At 54.1% G+C, this 18864-nt stretch overlaps 1 protein-coding gene across 1 annotated transcript; it reads right to left on the bottom strand.

The window, feature by feature from the left end:
* Nucleotides 1–150: 150 nt before the first annotated feature.
* SLC3A1 (solute carrier family 3 member 1) lies at nt 151–18631 on the bottom strand. Its single transcript, XM_049784713.1, has 14 exons — nt 18573–18631; nt 17829–17914; nt 15084–15253; nt 14503–14603; nt 13627–14378; nt 13114–13293; nt 12843–12997; nt 10717–10842; nt 8569–8688; nt 7937–8061; nt 7297–7492; nt 5688–5855; nt 4248–4364; nt 151–677 (listed from the first exon to the last, which is right to left on the bottom strand). Exons 1-14 carry the CDS (start codon nt 18629–18631, stop codon nt 237–239), a joined length of 2796 nt encoding a protein of 931 aa, XP_049640670.1. The 3' UTR covers nt 151–236.
* Between the last annotated feature and the right edge of the window lie 233 nt (nt 18632–18864).

Below are 18864 nucleotides of genomic sequence, written 5' to 3'. Positions count from 1 at the left end.
TCAGGGGTAACTCCTGGCTCTGCACTCAGAAATCACTCCTGTAGGCTCGGGACTATATGAGATGCCAGGGAGGGAACCGGGGTCCGTCCCATGTTGGCCTCGTGCAAGGCAAATACTCTACAGCTGTGTTATCACTCCAACCCCAACAGCTTTTCTGTTGGACATTTTATTCTGTGAAAAACTGACAAGGAGCTACCGAACAGAGGAGGAAGAGGTGGGGCACGTGTGCCAGGCGCCTAGCACGAACTGTAGAGCATTTGGAGGGTGCTGGAGTAGCAGGCCCGCTGGGAGACAAAGCACCTGCCGGCGAAGGCGGGCTGGCTGTGCAGGGGTGAGCTGGTCGGGTACTGCAGGATGAGGCCTTCGCCCAGCCCCAGCCTCACAGCCGATGCGTCCACATCCTGGTCCCAGAGCTCGGCCCTGGTGCTTAGCCGCACGCGCACTCGTGGAGGGATGCTGGGGACCATCTCCTTCAGGTCTATCAGCTGAGACTCCACGAAGTTCAGCAGCACCAGGAAGACCGTGTCGATGCCGTCCATCTCCCGCGTGTAGGCGACCAGAGTGCCTTTGGTCGGCAGCGAGCAGAACCAGCCGCGGCTGAGGGGCAGCTCGCTCGCGTGCAGGAGGCTCAGGTTCTGATACAGGCGCAGCGCTGAATCAAGCTGAGTCTTCTGCACCTAGGAGACCCAGCCCCGAAAACACCGACATCAGTACGGAGCCCTCGAATCTGAACAGTCATACAAGGCCATAGGGTCCCATAGTAAGTTTCCTCAGGGCCAGAGAGTAGAGCTGAAGGGACTTACTTGCCTTGCAAACAACCTACTGGGTTTGATCCCTGGAATCCCTAAGGTCCTCAAGAACCACCAGGAGTGATCCCTGAGCACATTTGGTGTGAGCCCTGAGCGCAGAGCCAGGAGTCAGCCCTGAGCACAGAGCCTAGAGGTAAGGTGTCTGCCCTGCAAGCGCTAGCCAAGGAAAGATCGTGACCGTGGTTTGATCCCCCGGGGTCCCATATGGTCCCCCCAACCCAGGGGCAATTCCTGAGCACTTAGCCAGGAGTAACCCCTGAGCATCAAACGGGTGTGGCCCGAAAAACCAAAAAAAAAAAAAAGTCAAGAGTAAATTTCCTAACAGCTCAATTTTGTGTTGTCCACAAAAATAACTTCCAGACAGAAATTGTAACTCAGAGAGCTGTTTCAGCTGCTGGTAGAAACCAAGGCAGGCAGGGCCAGCATCCTCACCAGAGGTCACTGCCCTACTCAGCTCAGCTGTTTAGTGCCCGGGCTGACCCAGGCACAAAGTCTGCCTCCAGTTCATGAATCCCAAATCTGAACATCTACATGCAGAACAGAGTCTTCTGTGGTGGGCAGAGCTGTGGCGAGCAGGAATCTCTGTCCCCTTGGAACAGTATGGATGTAGGGCTGCAGTGCATTGTCCTGGCCCACCGGAGGTTACAAACCAGTCATAAAAGTAAACATCCATTATTTGGTTTTTCTCACAGCTCTCTACGGCAGAATTTAATTTTTCTTTTTTTTTAGTCCTTTTTTCTTTAACAGTTTAAGCATCTTCCATGTGTCTAGGTCAGTGATGGCTAACCTTTTTAAGCCGAGTGCCCAAACTGCCACACAAAAAACAATTTCCTCAAAGTGCCAGCATATCCTCCCAATGACCATTCCGGCCCTGTTGCCAGGGGAGCTGCAAAGCATGCACTAGCACACTCACCTCACGCTGCATGCCGCTTATCTTAATTGCGGTCCTTCCAGCGTGCCCGCTGCAAGGCCTTCGCGTGCCACAGCTGGCACGTGTGCCATAGGTTCGCCATCACTAGTCTAGGTCATTTGGATAAAAATACAATTCTGCTGGATGGCTGGACAGTACTTCTCCATTTTATTTCCAAAATCTGAGCATTTTGTCTAGTCCCCTGATTGAATCATTTATGTAGGACAATGTACCAAGAAGACAGTTTCCAGTCTAGAAGTGGACAAATGGGACACTTGCTAAATTGCTTCTATCCAGAAGTGGCGGCTGAGCTCGCAGGCCTGACCGTGTCTTTGCTGACTGTGTGTCTGCTGTTGGGGGGCTGCTAGCTGTGATCTGAGTAGTTGTGCGTGTCTGGAAAAGCCTTCTGTCTCCTGAGGGCCCAGGATTCGTTCATTACTGTCACTTCATGGTGACCCCAGCCGCTAGCTCAGGTGCCCACAGGCAGCGGGCACTCTTCTCAAGTGTACTGGCATCTGTCTCTGGTTCTTCCCAGGGCCTTGTCGCAGATTTGAAACCATGGTACCACAGAGAATCATGATTTGCTGGGAAATGTTTTGTTTGTTTGTTTTCAACTTCTGAAAATTGTCTTTGTCTCAACATTTTTCATAATGAATTCTATTTTGTCTATTAAACTTTGGCTGTAGGGTTTTTGTCTTGGAAACAGTCAGAACAGGAAACGCTCACACATAGTACATAACGCAGTAACCCTTAAATTGCATTTTTTCGAAACCTGAGGTATATGCACGTTTTTATGAGATCTGTAATCGATTGACAACATTGTCTCATTGAACTGGTCTTACCCTAATAGTTTTTATCTTTCTTGTTTTGTTTTGGGGCTCTAGGATGATTCCTAGATCTGCATTTAGGAGTCACCCCTAGCATATGGAATATATGGGGACCATATGGAATGCAAGGGATCAAATCTGGGTCTATGGTGAGCAAGGCAAGCTTTTTTTGGGGGGGGTCACACCTGGCAGCGCTCAGGGGTTACTCCTGGCCCTACGCTCAGAAATCACTTCTGGCAGGCGCAGGGAACCATATGAGATGCTGAGATTCGAACCACCAACCTCCTGCATGAAAGGCAAACCTTAAAAAAAAAAAAAAAAAAACTTGTAAAAAAAGGGGCCGGGCGGTGGCGCTAAAGGTAAGGTGCGCCTGCCTTGCTTGCGGTAGCCTTGGACGGACCGCGGTTCGATCCCCCGGCGTCCCATATGGTCCCCCAAGCCAGGAGCAACTTCTGAGCGCATAGCCAGGAGTAACCCCTGAGCGTTACCGGGTGTGGCCCAAAAACCAAAAAAAAAAAAAAAAAAAAAAAAAAAAGAAAGGCAAACCTTACCTCCATGCTATCTCTCCGCCCCACAAGGCAAGCTTTTTATCTGCTATACTTCCACTCTAGCCCCTAGTTTTGTTTGTTTGTTTGTTTTGTTTTTAGGTCCTGGACCAGCCACATGCAAGGCAAATGCCATACTTCTGTGCTATCGCTCCAGACCCTACCCCCCTGCGTTTTTATGTTTCAGAGTATGGATTTAACCCACTTACAGATGATTGCTACGTCTGACATAATTCTCAGCTTTGTCTTTGATCAGCAGTTGTACTAGCTCCTTCTCTTTTCACTGGAACAGTAGACTTTTAATCTTCTGTTGTTTCTAGATATCTGAGAATTGTGTCTCCTAATGGTTCTATCTGAAATCGCAAAGGCCATCTGAGGCCTGGTCCGCAGCCAGCTCACACGGGAGTGCTGGTCACACAGGCAGCAGGAGCTCCTGAGCACTCACGAGAAGCACAGGCTCTGAAGTCCCCCTCTCTCTCTCACGTTCCTGCTATCTGCCAACAGCTCAGACCCAAGACCCACTGTGAGCTGCTCTTCCACCCCAGAAGTAGAGGCTTCCTTCGGCCACCCTTCCTGCCACACTTTCCCTGCTGGCTGTAGCTCTTAAAGCCACTGCTCCTCAGCCAGCTGCATCTACACATCATACATCCGTCTTCGGGACACACGTTGGTTCCCGGCATCCCCAGGATCTTACTTTGCGATCCAGGTCAACACGAGGACCTTGCTTCTCCACCACTATCTGCTCTGCTTCTTCTCTTCATTCTTGGAGGGTCTAGGGGGCCTGCAGGTCCCTCCAGCAATGCTCAACCCAGGGAGGCCAGAAGGGGCTTTGTTGGGTTACATGCCAAGATTGTCTGGTCCCACCTGACAGTATCTAGGGGCCTCAGGGCTCGGCTCACCCACCAATACCCAGGGGACCATGTGCCAAAGGTTGAGCTAGGGGTCAAACTGCATACCTCAGCCCCTCTTGTCTTTTTGATAGCCCCGGTCAGACTGGCACAGCTGGCTGGAAGAGGCTGAAGCCTGCCTGGGTCCAAGAGCCCTTCTAGTCTTGGAGCTGGCAGCTCAAGAGGCTGAGCTGCAGTGATCTCGGCCCAAAACCAAGATCGGCGCCACCCTGGGGAGGACGCAGCATTAACCCCACCCCCGGACTCACATCGACGTTCACAGTGTGGTAGTCAGAGCTGGTGGGCAGCCAGGTGTGGTTCCCGTCTGAAAACCCAGCGTTGGAGCTGTTATCCCACTGCATGGGCGCCTTGGAGAGCAGGGCGTTCTGTGGGGGCAAAGAGAAACTGCTGAGGAGAGCTGGCTCGGCGTGGGCGCACTCACTGGGCACGTCCTAGGCTGTCTGCATGGCTGCTGTCAGGCAGGACCAAAGCCCTCCACGTCCCACTTTGAGTCTGGGGGCCCCTAACTGAGCTCACACACTCGCAAGGCGGCAGGCCTCCCCTCGAGAAACTGTGTCCACCAGCTTATCTAACCACAGCAGGAGCCACCTGATGGCCAGGGGAGAGGGCGTTTACCTTGCACACGGGCTATCGGGGTTCTCTCCCTGGCATCCCATAGGGTCCCCTGAGCCCATCCGGAGTAATTTCTAAGCACAGAGCCAGGAGTAACCCTTGAGCCCCACCAGGTGTGGCCAAAAACCAACAAAGGGGGCCAGAGTGGTGCCACAGTGGCAGGGCATTTGCCTTGCATGCTGTTGACAGGGATGGACCCGGGTCCAATCCCTGGCATCCCAGATGGTCCCCTGAGCTTGCCAGGAGCAAACCCTGAGTGCTGCCGGGTGTGGCCAAAAAAACAACAAAAAGAGTCCTCAAGATACATCATCAGGGCCCAGAGAGATAGCACAGCGGCACAGCAGCCTTTGCCTTGCTAGCAGCCGATCCAGGACCAAAGGTGGTTGGTCTGAATCCCGGTGTCCCATAAGGTCCCCCGTGCCTGCCAGGAGCTATTTCTGAACAGACAGCCAGGAGTCACCCCTGAGCACCGCCGGGTGTGGCCCAAAAACAAACAAAAAGATACATCATCAGCTCAGGGAGCAAGTCTCAAGCCTGTTTCTTCCTGCCCATGAGCACAGGAGGGCAGCAAGGTCTCAGCAGACATGTGTTAGCAAGACCAAATCTCATACAACTGGAGCATCTGTGCAAGCAGCAGGATCAAGGGCACCTGCCCGCCACAGTGCGAAACCCCAGACCCACCACGAAACAACACACAAGAGGGAGGCTGTGTCCCACGTTTGTTCTCACAAGGGGTCAGCAAAGCCAGGGAGGTGGTACCAGCACCAGGACTCGAGCTTCACAGCATGGCCAGACCCCGGAGACGCCACAATGCTGAGCCAGGGACTAAGCTTCTGGCCTACCGGGATAAGTGGGGCCCTGAGATCCGGCAGGGGGGACCCAGATCCATGTTCCCGACTCCACATTGCACGGTTTCCAAGTCTCTGAGTATGGAGAGCTGTGAGGAGAAGCGTCTGCCTCCAAGGAGCAGGGTCCTGGCTCTCCCTGTGATAGTTGGAGCTGATGCACGGCCACAGCCAGAAACAGAAAGCTCTGCAAGGACAGAAGCAGCAGGTGCATATGTCATGCTCACTTACGGCGTCATAATCCTCGCCAACGTTTGTGGCCCCGATGTTCCTCATGCCTATCTCTTCCCCGTAGTAAGTTATGGGGGTTCCCGGGAGTGTGAACATGAGCATGTTCATGACGTTGACGAAGTCTTGGCCCAGGCGGGAGCTCAGCCGGGCGTAGTCCGGTCCTCCGAGCTGAAAGGCAGAATTGAAGGTCACAGCAGAGAGTTTTCTAGACATCGTTCCCCAAAAGTCCACCTGGTTCCCACCCAACCTTATGTTTTGTTTTGTTCTTGGGCCTCATGGGTATGGCTTAGGAGTTCCATGGATCAAACCCAGGTCATCTATATACAAGACAAGCGCCCCATCCCCTATATTATCGCTCTGGCCCCTCAAAACAATATGAATGATGGGGCCAGGGTGATAGCACAACGGTAGGGCATTTGCCTTGCACGTGGCCAACCCTGGATGGATTCCAGCATTTCATATGGTCCCTGAACTTTCCAGGAGGGATTTCTGAGTGCAGAGCCAGGAGGAACTCCTGAGCGCCACCAGGAGTGACCCAAACCCCACCAATGAATGAAAGGAAAAACCCACTTTTACCAGAAAACAAATGCAGAACAACAGCTGAATAACTGCTCTCAGCAAGAGAGGCCTTGCCTCATTCAGGGGCCCTGGCTGTGCCGGGGAAGGCAGGTAGGTAGGTGCGATTAGAACCCTTCCTGTACCCTCAGCCCGTGTCTGTGCTCGAGGAGGAACCAGTGCCTGGTTCTTTACAGTCACTGCTGAGGCCACAGGACATGGGCTGCTGCCTCCTCCCAGGCAGCGCCCGAATCCAGCCCATCTGGACAGGCCCTGTGACAGGCCTGCAGCCCTTCTTTTTTGTTTGTTTTTGGGTCACACCTGGCAGCGGCGATCGGGGTTCTTCCTGGCTTTGTGCTCAGAAATCACTCCTGGCTAGCTCAGGGAACCATATGGGTTACCGGGAATCGAACCAGATCAGTCTGGGTCAGCTGCATGCAAGGCAAAGGCCCCACTGCTGTGCTATCTCTCTGGCCCCGCCTACATCCCTTCTGATGGGCAAGAAGGAGCCAGGGTGGAATGGAGCCCTGCAGGGTCTTTCCCAGAAACCACTCTGGGACAGCTGTGTCTGTACAGCCCTAAGTATGGTGGCATTGTGGCTCCCAGCCTGTGAAGTGTGGGATATCATTGCCCACACAGTCCACACAGCATAGTGAGGCCAGCCTGCAGCAGCTTCCTCTCCCCCACAGGTCCTGTCCTGGCCACAGCCCCGACACTCACCAAGAACCAAGGGACATGGCCCCAGGCAGGAAGGACAAGCAGGGCTCACATCAGGAGGGTGGCAGCACCACAGGGGACACAGGACTGTTGGTGCCACACACAGCCTAGGACTCGAAGCAATAAGCCCAGGGTCTCCTCCAGGGTGCAGTTTCCCCACAGGCTCCAGTGGGTGCAGGCTTTGGGCCCCAGAGGTGACCCACAGGCGGTCTGAATGCCTCCCATAGACACGCACCCAGACACCCACATACCGACTACACACACATACACACAGACACCCACAAACACCCACACGCACCCATCACCATCCACTGGCAGGCCCAGCCCATGGTCTCACCATCCAGTTGGGCCACTTTCCCTCCGGCATGTTCTCCATCCAGGCTTCAATGGCCCGGGACACATGGAGCCCCGAGGGTGCGTCCAGCTGACTCAGGTAGTCATTGAAGGGGAAGTCAGCCTCTTGGACGAAGGGCAGTCCATAGTACATCATAGTCTTGTCCACAGTCTCACCTGAAGCCACCGTCCCCAGGAACCTGCCGGGGTGGGAGGGTGCCTATCAGCAGGAAGGTGGACAGTCTCGTCTCGCACAGTGGGGAAACACAAGACGCCGAGTCCCCAGCACAAACACTCTGCCCCACTGCCTAGCTCTTACTCACGAAGGTGATGCAAACACAAAGCACCCTGGAGTGCACCTGATGCCCAACATGATACGGCTGCATTGAGGGCGGCAGAGGAGCACTGTGGGAACCTCGATCGCAGCCACAGCTGGGCCCCAGGACCCACCCAGGCTCACCAGAGCCCAAAGCAGCAGGACCTGCCATGTCCCCGTCTGACAGTGGCTCACAGACAAGAGTGGTCAGGGACAGGCGTCTGCATGGCGCGCTGTCATGAGGCATTGTTACAACCTTCTGGGAAGTCGGTGTGGGCAGGGGAGGTGAAGTGGCACGGTGCTGGGGGGCCCGGGCTGATGCCCACACCTGTATCTGCCCGGCTCCCGGCTGTACTCGTCCATCGTCTGCCGGAAGCTCCGTACCAGGTCGTGCATGCCCACCTGCGTGGTGGTGAAGTCGTGGAACAGCTGCGAGTACTGCGTGACGGTGCTCTGTAGGGGAGGGGAGGACAGCCCTGTGACCACCTGCACTGTGATCTCCCAGCACTGTCTGCCTGTGGGTTGGGCAAATAAGCCTTCATGCAGGACTGTCCAAAATGCTTCACTGGGGAGGGGGGCCGGAGCTATAGCACAGCGGTAGAATGCTTTGCATGCGGCCAACCCAGGATAGACCTGGGTTCGATTCCTGGCACCCCATATGGTCCTCTGAGCCTGCCAGGAGTGATATCTGAACCCAGAGCCATGAGTAATCCCAGTGCACCACGTGGTGTGGCCCCAAAAACAAGGAAAGAAAGAAAACTCACTGGGGCCAGAGCCATCGCAGCGCGTGGCCAACCTGGGTTCAACCCTTGGCAGCTCACAGTCCCCACGCCCTCCCGGAGAGATCCTGGGTACAGAATTAGAAGCAATCCCTCAGCACTGCCAGGTCTGCCCCTTCAAACCAAAACCACACGCTGTCACTTCGGGGAAAGCGAGAGAGCTGGGATGAAAGCACTTTACCGGCGGTTGGTTCTTATCCACTTGGGCCTCATCTCTCAGGTGTTTTGCTTCGAGAAGAAACTTGACGGAATCAAAACTAAAGCCATCCACACCTTTGGTGAGCCAGAACTGAATGATTTCCTGCAAAGGAAAAGCAAAGGCCGGGCACATGAGACCCAGCTACACACAAGGTCCAAAAATGGGCTTTGTCTGTGGAAGACCCACGTCCCCCTTTGACCAAACACTGCAGCCTTTTCCTTGGTGTCTGGGGACACTGTCCACTCCCAAGGCTCCTGCTGAGTCCAAACCATCCCTTCCCCGTGACCTTCTGAACATCTGTAAGACTTAGAAACCTCCAGCTCAGGGGCCGGAGAGATAGCATGGAGGTAAGACATTTGCCTTTCATGCAGAAGGACGGTGATTCAAATCCCGGCATCCCATATGGTCCCCCGAGCCTGCCAGGAGCAATTTCTGACCCTGGAGCCTGAAGTGACCCCTGAGCACTGCTGGGTGTGACCCAAAAACCAAAACCAAAACCAAAAAACAAAAAAGCATCCTGGGAGATATTTGAAACAATAGATGGGGTCGGAGAGATAGCATGGAGGTAAGACGTTTGCCTTTCATGCAGAAGGTCATTGGTTCGAATCCGAGCATCCCATATGGTCCCCTGAGCCTGCCAGGGGTGATTTCTGAGCCAGGAGGAACCCCTGAGTGCTACCGGGTGTGACCCAAAAACCAAAAAAAAAGAAAGAAAGAAAGAAAGAAAGAAAGAAAGAAAGAAAGAAAGAAAGAAAGAAAGAAAGAAAGAAAGAAAGAAAGAAAGAAAGAAAGAAAGAAAGAAAGAAAAAGAAAAAGAAACCTCCAGCTCAGGATGAAGGCTTGAGCTGAGAGCCCGGGGTCTGTGTCTCTCCATGGCCAGCCCAGACCTCAACAAAGAAAGGGAAAGGTAGAGTCTTTCCACTAAACCCCTGATGCAAGACCAAGGGAATGACCCTGACACAGCCCCCAGGGGCTGAGACTACGAGGACACAGAACAGACTGTCCCCAGCTCAGGGGCTCGAAGGAGGACAGACCAGTTGCAGGCCAGGCACGAGATTCTGCTGTGCTCAAGGCAGACCTATGAACCAGGCAGAGGGGCTGGAATGGCCTACAAGGGCTGTGGCCTCACGGACCCACTGTGGACAGGGTGGGAGAATTTTCTTCACCACTGAGGCCCAAACAGGCCCCAGTCTACCACCACCACCACAGTGTATCTGAGACAGGCTCTCACATCAGATAGTCCCACGTCCTCAGTTGTCAGAATGACAGCCCACGTGCACACACACACACACACACACACACTCACACACACACCATATACACCCAGCACCCATCCACACAGTCCCAGCAGCAGGCACAAAGAAGTGTGAGAAGGGACAAGGTGGCCCACTCGAATGTCCTTGTGTCCGTCTTTGGGCTACCCCCTGGCTTGCAACACCTATGGCATGCCCGAAGCACATGAAGCATACAGACAGTACTTGAGGGTGATTTCAGCAGGTGTGTCTATACCTGTAAAGTGAGCCCAGGTAAAAGCTTAATCTCTTCTTTTGGTATGTAAAAGCCCACTTGGAATACAGGACCTCCCCCGACCCTGGTGGGTGTGGTTCGGGATAATAAAAAGAGGAGCCTGGCTTTGGAAAAGGGAGAAAGCACATGGCTTCGGCAGCGCATGGCAGAGAAAGGCCGTGAGGAATAAAGCGAGCTGACTCCAATGAATATCTTTTCTGACTGCTATGTATTATTTCTCTGCTGCTACCCTGCTTCAGTAGAACTGTCGGCCTAAAGGGTTAGATACACGGTGCCTGGGGGCTGCAGTGATAGCACAGTGGTAGGGCATTTGCCTTGCACGATGCTGACCTGGGTTCGATTCCCAGCATCCCATATGGTCCCCCAGCCTGCCAGGAGTGATTTCTGAGTGCAGAGAAAGGAGTAACCCCTGAGCGCCACCAGGGATGGCCCAAAAAGCAAATACATAGACAGATAGATAGATAGATAGATAGATAGATAGATAGATAGATAGATAGATAGATAGATAGATAGATAGATAGATAGATAGATAAGAAACATGGTGCCTGGGGCGATCTCACCAACTCATGGATTTATTTTTTTATTTCTTTCACATTTACTCACTCTGATTTCCTCCTGAACATCTGGGTTGCGCAGGTTTAGATCTGGTTGTTCTCTCAGAAACTGGTGGAAATAACACTGGCTGCGAACTTCATCCAACTGCCAACTGGAATTCCCGTACACGCTCAGCTAGCAAACAGGAGGCAGAAAATCAGTTACTGACTTTTACACTGGCACTGCCCACGAGGAAATGACTGTCGCCCTTCTGCCCCCGTACGGGCCCAGGGCACAAACCCTCACAGCTTCCTCCTGAGTCTCTCTTCAGGCTCAGGACTCGTTTGTGAAGGAAGGGAAATGTGGCCGCGTGGGGGGAGAGCCACACTCCACTGGCTGTGGACTTGAGAATCCAGAGCAGAGTGAATATTTAAGCAAACCTCGGAAAAGGACGGAACCAACCACGCAAAGTTCACTCGCTCTCAGCAGCACGAGTGAGATGGCGTGTCCAGGCAGGCTCCAGCCACATTTCTAGAAATATTCCAGGACACACTACCCCACTATTCACTCCATTTCCATCCGCCTGGGGCCGGAGTGGTAGCACAGCGGTAAGGCCCTGCACACAGCCAACCTAGGTTGGATCCAGGTTTGGTTTGTTTTGGGTTTTTTGTTGTTGTTGTTTTCTGTTGGGTGACACCCAGCAGTGCTTAGGGTTACTCCTGGCTCTATACTCAGAAATCGCTCCTGGCAGGCTCAGGGGACCCTATGGGATGCCGAGATTCAAACCACTGTACTTCTGCATGCAAGGCAAATGCCCAACCTCCATGCTATCTCTCCAGCCCCTGGACCCAGGTTTGATTCCATTTCCATCTGCCTGACCTTCCTAAGTAGGAGAGATGGACAAGCTCAAAGTGGTTCTATTTGTCATTTTCATGCTACAGAGAACACTTGGATTTTCCTACTTCAAAGGTTTTTGCCTCTATTGTCTCTTTACTTGGAAGGTCAATGGCTTCATCCACTTCCCAGGCCAAGACAGCCTCGGCCAGGGCATGGCTGCCTTTCCAGGAAACGTCCTTGGCAGCTCGTGTCATGAACTCCTGGACACTCACCAGGACATAGTACTTCGTACAGCACCTACCATAGCACCTGTATTAGAGACTACCTCAGCATTTACAACAGCACGTACTTCAGTTCCTACCATAGCGTCTACCTCAGCACCTACCACAGCACCAACTTTAGCATCTACCACTGTACCTAAAAGCCTACCACAGTACCTGTACTTCAGAACTTACAACAGCACTAAACACCTGCCTTAGTTTCTACATCTCAGCACCTAAAATAACACTACCTCAGGACCTGTCTCAACATCTACCTCAGCACTTGCAATGGTGCGTACCACAGGACCCACTGAAGGATGACACCCAGCTAGCAGCCCCAGACAAGGAAGCTGTTCCCCCAACTTCCTCCTTTCTTAAACCTCTTCCTTTGACAAGTAAAAGCCCACTGGATAGGCACTTTTGCCTCTCACAGCACATTCCCTTCCTCCTGGTGTATTGGATATCGGTTTAATAAAGAAAGGCAGTTCTGGCTTTTCGGGGAGACTGGCTCCATGGTTCTCTCCTGACTGCCTTGGCTTAGTATGTCTTCACCACTACCCTGCTTCTTCAAACTTGTCCACCTGGGGTTGGAGATACAGTGTGTGAGGTGATATCACAACTCGTGGATTTTTATTTTACTCCTATCACAGCACTTAGCACACCATCTACACCACAGACCCCCGTGTCTGGCCTAAGAGTCCCTCCAGTGGGCACAGAGAACCTGTGGGTACAGGCTGTAGGGGGGTCTGAGCACGAGAAGCCAGGCTGGAGCTGTGCCTCTCGTCCACGTCTGCCTGTGCCTGGTGTTTGAAGCAGTTCCTGACATTTCCTCAGCAAGGACTTCACCACTGCCATGAGGGAAAGAAACACGGGCACATCCTGGGTGGCAGGGTCGGCATCTCTGACCCACATGAAGGGACGCTGACAAGTCTGCCCCTGACACCAGGAAGTAGGAGAGAAGCAGGGCCGGGAGGAGCACAGAGCCAGGAGTCGCCCGTCTGCGGGCAGGGGGATGAGGGAGGCTGTGCAGAGAGCAGGCTGGCATTTATGCCCTAGAACGTTCTGGGGCTTCCAGAGTGAGCAGTGAGTGGCACTCACCCAGTTGTTGGGAGGAACGGTTCCGTTCTCGCTCTGGGTGCAGTCGTGCCAGATGTAATAGTCGGCGTACTTCCCGGTGCGGTTCCGACTCAGCTGGAACCAAGGGTGCTTGTCGCTGGTGTGATTTGGGATGAAGTCAATGATCAACTTCAGACCTGATGGGGGGCGAGGAAGCCGTGGGAATGGAATGGGGCACTCAGGGGAGAGCTGGAGCAGGACTGTCTGCCAGGCGCCACCACCCACCACCCATGGGTGCCCTCCACCCACCCACCTCGGTCGTGGATGGCAGCCACCAGCTCCTCAAAGTCTCTCATTGTCCCAAAGATGGGGTCGACGTCCCGAAAATCCTCCACCCCATGCCCGAAGTCTTTCAGGGGCGATTTATAGATGGACGTGAGCCAGATGGTCCTGATGCCCAGCGTGGTGATGTAGTCGAGTTTCTCCAGAATACCTGGGTACACGGGCAAAGGGGTGCGTGAAAGAGAGCCTAGGTTTTGATGGTTTGGGTCTTTTGGGGGGCACAGCCGGTAGCGGTCAGGGGTTACTCCGGGCTCTGCGCTCAGAAGTTGCTCCTGGCAGGCTTGGGGGGCCACCCCCCCCGGGGGTTACGTCTAGCATCCTGCTCGCACCTTTCTCCTCCTCCCTCGCCTCCTCTCCCTCCTCCTCCTCCTCCTGCTCCTCCTCCCCCCTGGCTCCCTGGGCTCGGCCGGGCGCCGGCTACGCGGAATGCGCTGACCTGGCGCTCGGGCCAAGGGTCGGGGCGCGCCCGGGGCCGGCCCGGTACCTGGCAGGTCGCCGTCGCCGTCGCCGTCGCTGTCCCTGAAGGAGCGCGGGTAGATCCGGTACATGGGCCCCTGCTGCCACCAGTCGAGGCACCGCGGCGACAGCGCGACGAGGGCCGCGGTGGCCGCCGCGAGCGCCAGCACGGACAGCGCCGTCAGCCAGAAGAGCAGCTCGCGCGGCAGCCGGTAGCGGGCCTGGCCCGAGAAGCGCAGCAGCACGGCCTTGGGCATCCCGGGGTACGGCCGCGCCCCGGCCCCGGCCTCGGGCGGCCCCGCGAGCCCCGCGCCCGGCGCCGGCGCCTCCTCGTCCGGCTCGAAGGCGCAGTTGGCGCGGCCCTTGCGCGGCGCCAGGTCCAGGTCCACGTCGCCGCGCCCCGGCCCGTCCATCGCCCCGCGGCCCGGGAGCTGCTCCGGGGGAGCCTGTCGGGGAGCCTGCCGGGGAGCCGCGTCCAGCGCCCGCCGGGAGTGGCCGGCCTCCGGGCAAAGTCCGGGGGCGGCGCCGAGGGGCCGGGCAGGATGCGCGCAGGGACGGGGGCGGTGGCGAGGGGCCGGCGGGAGCTGCCGGCGGGGCCGGTGGGCGGGGAGGCAGAGGGTGCCTCCGAGAGGCCCCGGCGGGGATGGACAGGCGACCGGGGTCTCCGGGCTGATGGGCAGTGGGGGGGCCCTGTTGGGAACCCCTGCACGCCGCCCAGCAGACTCACGCCCGTGCTTCCGTGCCCACCCGGAGTCAGCTAAGACCGGGGAGGCCCCATCCCTGTCCCCCACAGACGCATCCTCAGGTCAAGAAACCTCGAAACACAGGCAGGCCGACTCTGCCCTGTAGGCGCCACAACCACGCTCCCTCGTCTGTCCCCAAGGGTGCCGAGTTACTCCAAAACCGAAGTGGGAAGCTGGTGGTGGCTGGAACCCCAGGACATGCGGCCCCAAAGCGGACACCAGGAGGATGCAGGCTGGAGAGCACGAAGGGCAGAAGTCCAGCCTGGAGGGGCCCAAGGGGCCCTGGGCCCTGACCGTTCAAGGGGATCCCAAAGGAAACTGGGTTCGGTCCAGCTGAGCACGCTGGTATGAGAGGTGACCAGGGGAACAAGGTGCTGGATGCTGAAGGAGCTGCGAGGCCCTAGGACAGTGGTCGGCATCCTGCGGCTCTCGAGCCACAGGTGGCTCTTTCCACTTTTAATTGGGCTCTTCTGTGTGCCGGGCAGCCGCTCTATGAGTCAGGACTCTGCTCCTAGCCTCTGTCAGTGCGCGCCCTGTGTGGCTCTCAAAATAAATTTCAGTCGTGGTTTTGGCGAGATTCGGCTCGCTTGAAAAAAAGGGTTGCCGACCACTGCCCTAGGAGACGCCAACCCACAAAAGTCAGTCAAGGCTGTGGATCCCCAGCAGGGAAGGCAGCGACAGCCCCAAGCTAGGACACAGCAGCCGGCCAAGGTGACCATGCAGGGTTGATCAGAGCCCCTACCAGCAGGGTGAGCTCCCAGACCAGCAACCCTGTGTCTCCCCAATCACCCCTACTGGCTCCAGGGGCCCCCTGACTGGGCAGAGATGGGGCACAAGCCTCACGGTGGAGGGCCCCCTGCCCGGTCACCAGCTTCATGAACGTGCCAGGTAAAAGGAAGAATGTCGTGCCAGCTGCAGAGGAAAGTGGGCTCCACAGTCAGGCACACCAAAGGGAACAAATTCCCAGTTTCAGGGAAGGCTGTTTAACTGTCTGAAACCGTTCATAAGTAACTGCAATAGAAGTCATGTTACAAGGGGCTGGAGAGATAGCACAGCAGTAGCGCATTTGCCTTCCATGCGGTCCACCCAGGACAGACCTGAATTCGACTTGACTGAGCTTTGCTAGGAATGATTTCTAAGCGCAAAGCCAGGAGCAAGCCCTGAGCACAACAGGTGTAATTCCCCCCCCCCCCAAAAAAAATAAAAGCCATGTTACAAGACCACGAAGATGTGGCCAATGTCTTAGCAGATCTAGTTATGTTCTCAGAGGGAGTGAACAGAGCAAAACAACAAATCGCCGCAGCCGAGGGCACCTTCTGCCCCTCCCATGATGTTTCCTAGTCTTCAGTGTTCCTTTCTGTGCTCTCAGGGAGGCTCCTATGGGTATCGCTCACACTCTCCAGCCTTGACAGTACCGTTTGTAGTTTCTCCGCTCCAAACCCTGCATCTCTGCAGTCCGTGTGTCTCTGATTTGTGAGTCCTCAGCATTTTTCTTTGCTATTGCCCTGACACATATGGCTGATGAGACATCCCAGTGCCCAGCGGTCCTGCCCCCTAGCCCGGAGAAGCACCAGTTGTCCACGCTCCCCTCCAAGGAGCTGGTCCTGCCCGAATCCAGAGTAGGCAGGAATGTTTGCCTTAGGAAACCTGATTCTGAGAGTGACCACTGGGTCTCGTGTGTAGAAAGCCATGTTGGTTTTTCCAGGTCATGATCGTGGAATCACTCTTTGTGTCTTTCTCTTCTCACTGTGGCTTTTAGATTTCAACATGTGTTTTGGTGTTTTCGGTTTTTTTGTTTGTTTGTTTTTGGATCACACCCAGCAGCATTCAGGATTTACTCCTGGCTCTACACTCAGAAATCGCACCTGGCAGGCTCAGGAGACCATATGGGATGCCAAGATTTGAACCACTGTCCTGCATGCAAGGCAAACACCCTACCTCCATGCTATCTCTCCAGCTTTTTACTTCCTCAATTAAGTTGGTTCCTGACTTATTTGCCTCTGGACCACACCGAGTGGGATCAGAAGTTACTCCTGGATATGCAATCAAAAATCACTCCTGGCAGGCTTGAGGACCACATAGGGTACGGGAATCAAACCCAGCGCCACGTGCGAGACAAATGGCCCGCCCTGCTGCGCTACTGCTCTGGCCCCGATTTTTTTTAATGCACTAAAAACAGGGTCGCTGTTCTCATTTCTTTCTGGCATTTCAAAAATGCAAGAGGCTTTTGTATTTTGTAGTCTGCCATGATTGTATTGATTTACTGAATGCTACCACGTTGTCTCCTAATAGTGAGTTGAACTTTTCAAAATATTTTGAACATCCTTTAAAACAACCCAGATCGTACCCAGATCGACTATGATTTACAGCTCCTGTTTCAGTAGTCACCACCATATCCACATAGGGAGTCAGTCTCTGCCCACCTTGTCTCCAGGGTCCCCTCACCCCATATACCACCTCATCCCTCCACCCCAACCCCCGTAAGCAGCTCAGTCCTAGCAGCAGATCCTGTGACCACTACTTATTCTGTGTTTATCACAATCCCTCCACCATTGCCCTAAGGGCCTCCCCTGCCCCAGACCCCAGTCCACTCCAGCCTCCTTAGTTTCCAATTCTGCTGGCCCCGTCTCAGGGTTGATTTGGTTTGCATGCACTGTCTTTACCCTCTGCTTGTGAGCAAGATGATCTGGTTTTTAACCTTTATTTCTGATTTGCTTCACTTAGCACAGTTCTGTCCCAACTGCTTTTTGTAGGACGGAAGTCTTATCGAGTATGATTCTGGTGTGTGTAGACCCCTCTCATCATGCACACACTCCCGTGCTGGGCATTTGGGCTCTTTCTAGGTCTTGGGTACTGAGAACGGGGGGACAGTGAGCACCAGAATGCACTGTCCTTGCAGCTGTCTGCGTGTCCCTGCGCAGATTCCCAGATAACTGGGCCTCGGGGAAATTCTCATTCTCTGAAATCTCCACACTCTTCCCATGAGGCCCAAACAAGCAACAGTCCCACAGAAGTGAACGCAGTCCCCGTCTCACCACATCCCAGTGAGCTCAGGGCTCCTGTTCCCTCACTTCTAGATGGTGTGGATCATTGTTTTGATTTTTGTTTCTTTGATAACAGTGGTAAAGAGCATGTACTTGTTCACCATCTGTGTTTCTTTGAGGAAGTCTGTCTCCTCTCCCCATTTTTTTTACCTTTTTTTTTTTTTTTTTTGGTTTTTGGGCCACACCCAGCGTTGCTCAGGGGTTACTCCTGGCTGTCTGCTCAGAAATAGCTCCTGGCAGGCACAGGGGACCCTATGGGACTCCGGGATTCGAACCAACCACCTTTGGCCCTGGATCGGCTGCTTCCAAGGCAAACGCCGCTGTGCTATCTCTCCGGGCCCTTTTTTTTTTTTTTTTTTACCTTTTTTTGAGCTTTCTGGGTGCATTATGTATCTTGAATATTAGCCCTTTGATATATGTATGGTGTGCAAATTTTTCCCCACTGATGGGGTCTTTTTCTTTGGGACCTCCTTTCTCCCGCAGTGCCTCAGCTTTCAGTTTGATGGAGTTCCATTGGCTTGACTTACTTCTGTTTTCTTGGCCAATTAAGGCACATCACTGAAGGTTCTTGGATCTTGCAGAGTCCTGCCTGCATGTTCCCACATTCATATTATGGATAGGTTTGAACCCATTTCAAAGTCATTCTTTTTTGTTTTAACAGGGCCACACCCGGCGGCACTCGGGTTACTCCTAGCAGGCAAATAAATGCCCCAACGCTGTGCTATCTATCTCGCTGGTCCCCAATGCGTCGTCTTTACCCTCCACGTGAGAGCTAGTATTTGTCCTTCTTCTGACTGCTCAAGCTGTTTACTCCTGTTCCACACAACTTCCATCATGCACAGACACAATCTCGGGCCTCAACTAACTGGTGCTGCCATGAGGATGTGCACCCATCTTTTACATGTTCTTGGCATAGATGCCATGAATAGAATTACTGGGTCTAATGGGGCCGGCACGGTGGCGCTAGGTGTCTGCCTTGCCAGCGCTAGCCTAGGACGGACTGCGTTTCGATCCCATGGCGTCCCATATGGTCCCCCAAGCCAGGAGTGATTTCTGAGTGCATAGCCAGGAGTAACCCGAGCGTCACCGGGTGTGACCCAAAAACAAACAAAAAGAATCACTGGGTCTTAGAGAGCCCTATTGGTAATTTTTGAGAATTTGCCTTAGACAGAGGCTGCCCTAGGTACCTCCCATCACGGATGAAGGCTCTGCCATTGGCCACTCTCACAGTAAGGAGGCAGCTCATGGTCATTTTGATTTCCATCTCCCTGATCAGTGACAAAGAGCACCACCCCATACACTGACAGGCCATCTGCACATTCTCTGACCATTCTCTCGCTTTCTGATCATCCTGGTGTGTCTTATATATTAGCTTCGTCTAAGGTATTAAGAATATTTTATTCTTATTAAATATTTATTAAGAATATTTTCCCACATAATAGGGCACCATTTTATTCTTTTATTTTCCTTTACAAGATG

The sequence above is a fragment of the Suncus etruscus genome, chromosome 12 (assembly GCF_024139225.1).
Source record: "Suncus etruscus isolate mSunEtr1 chromosome 12, mSunEtr1.pri.cur, whole genome shotgun sequence".
Taxonomy (NCBI): Eukaryota; Metazoa; Chordata; class Mammalia; order Eulipotyphla; family Soricidae; genus Suncus; species Suncus etruscus.
The sequence above is the reverse complement of the archived record's forward strand: the minus strand, read 5'-3'. Positions and strand labels throughout refer to the sequence as shown.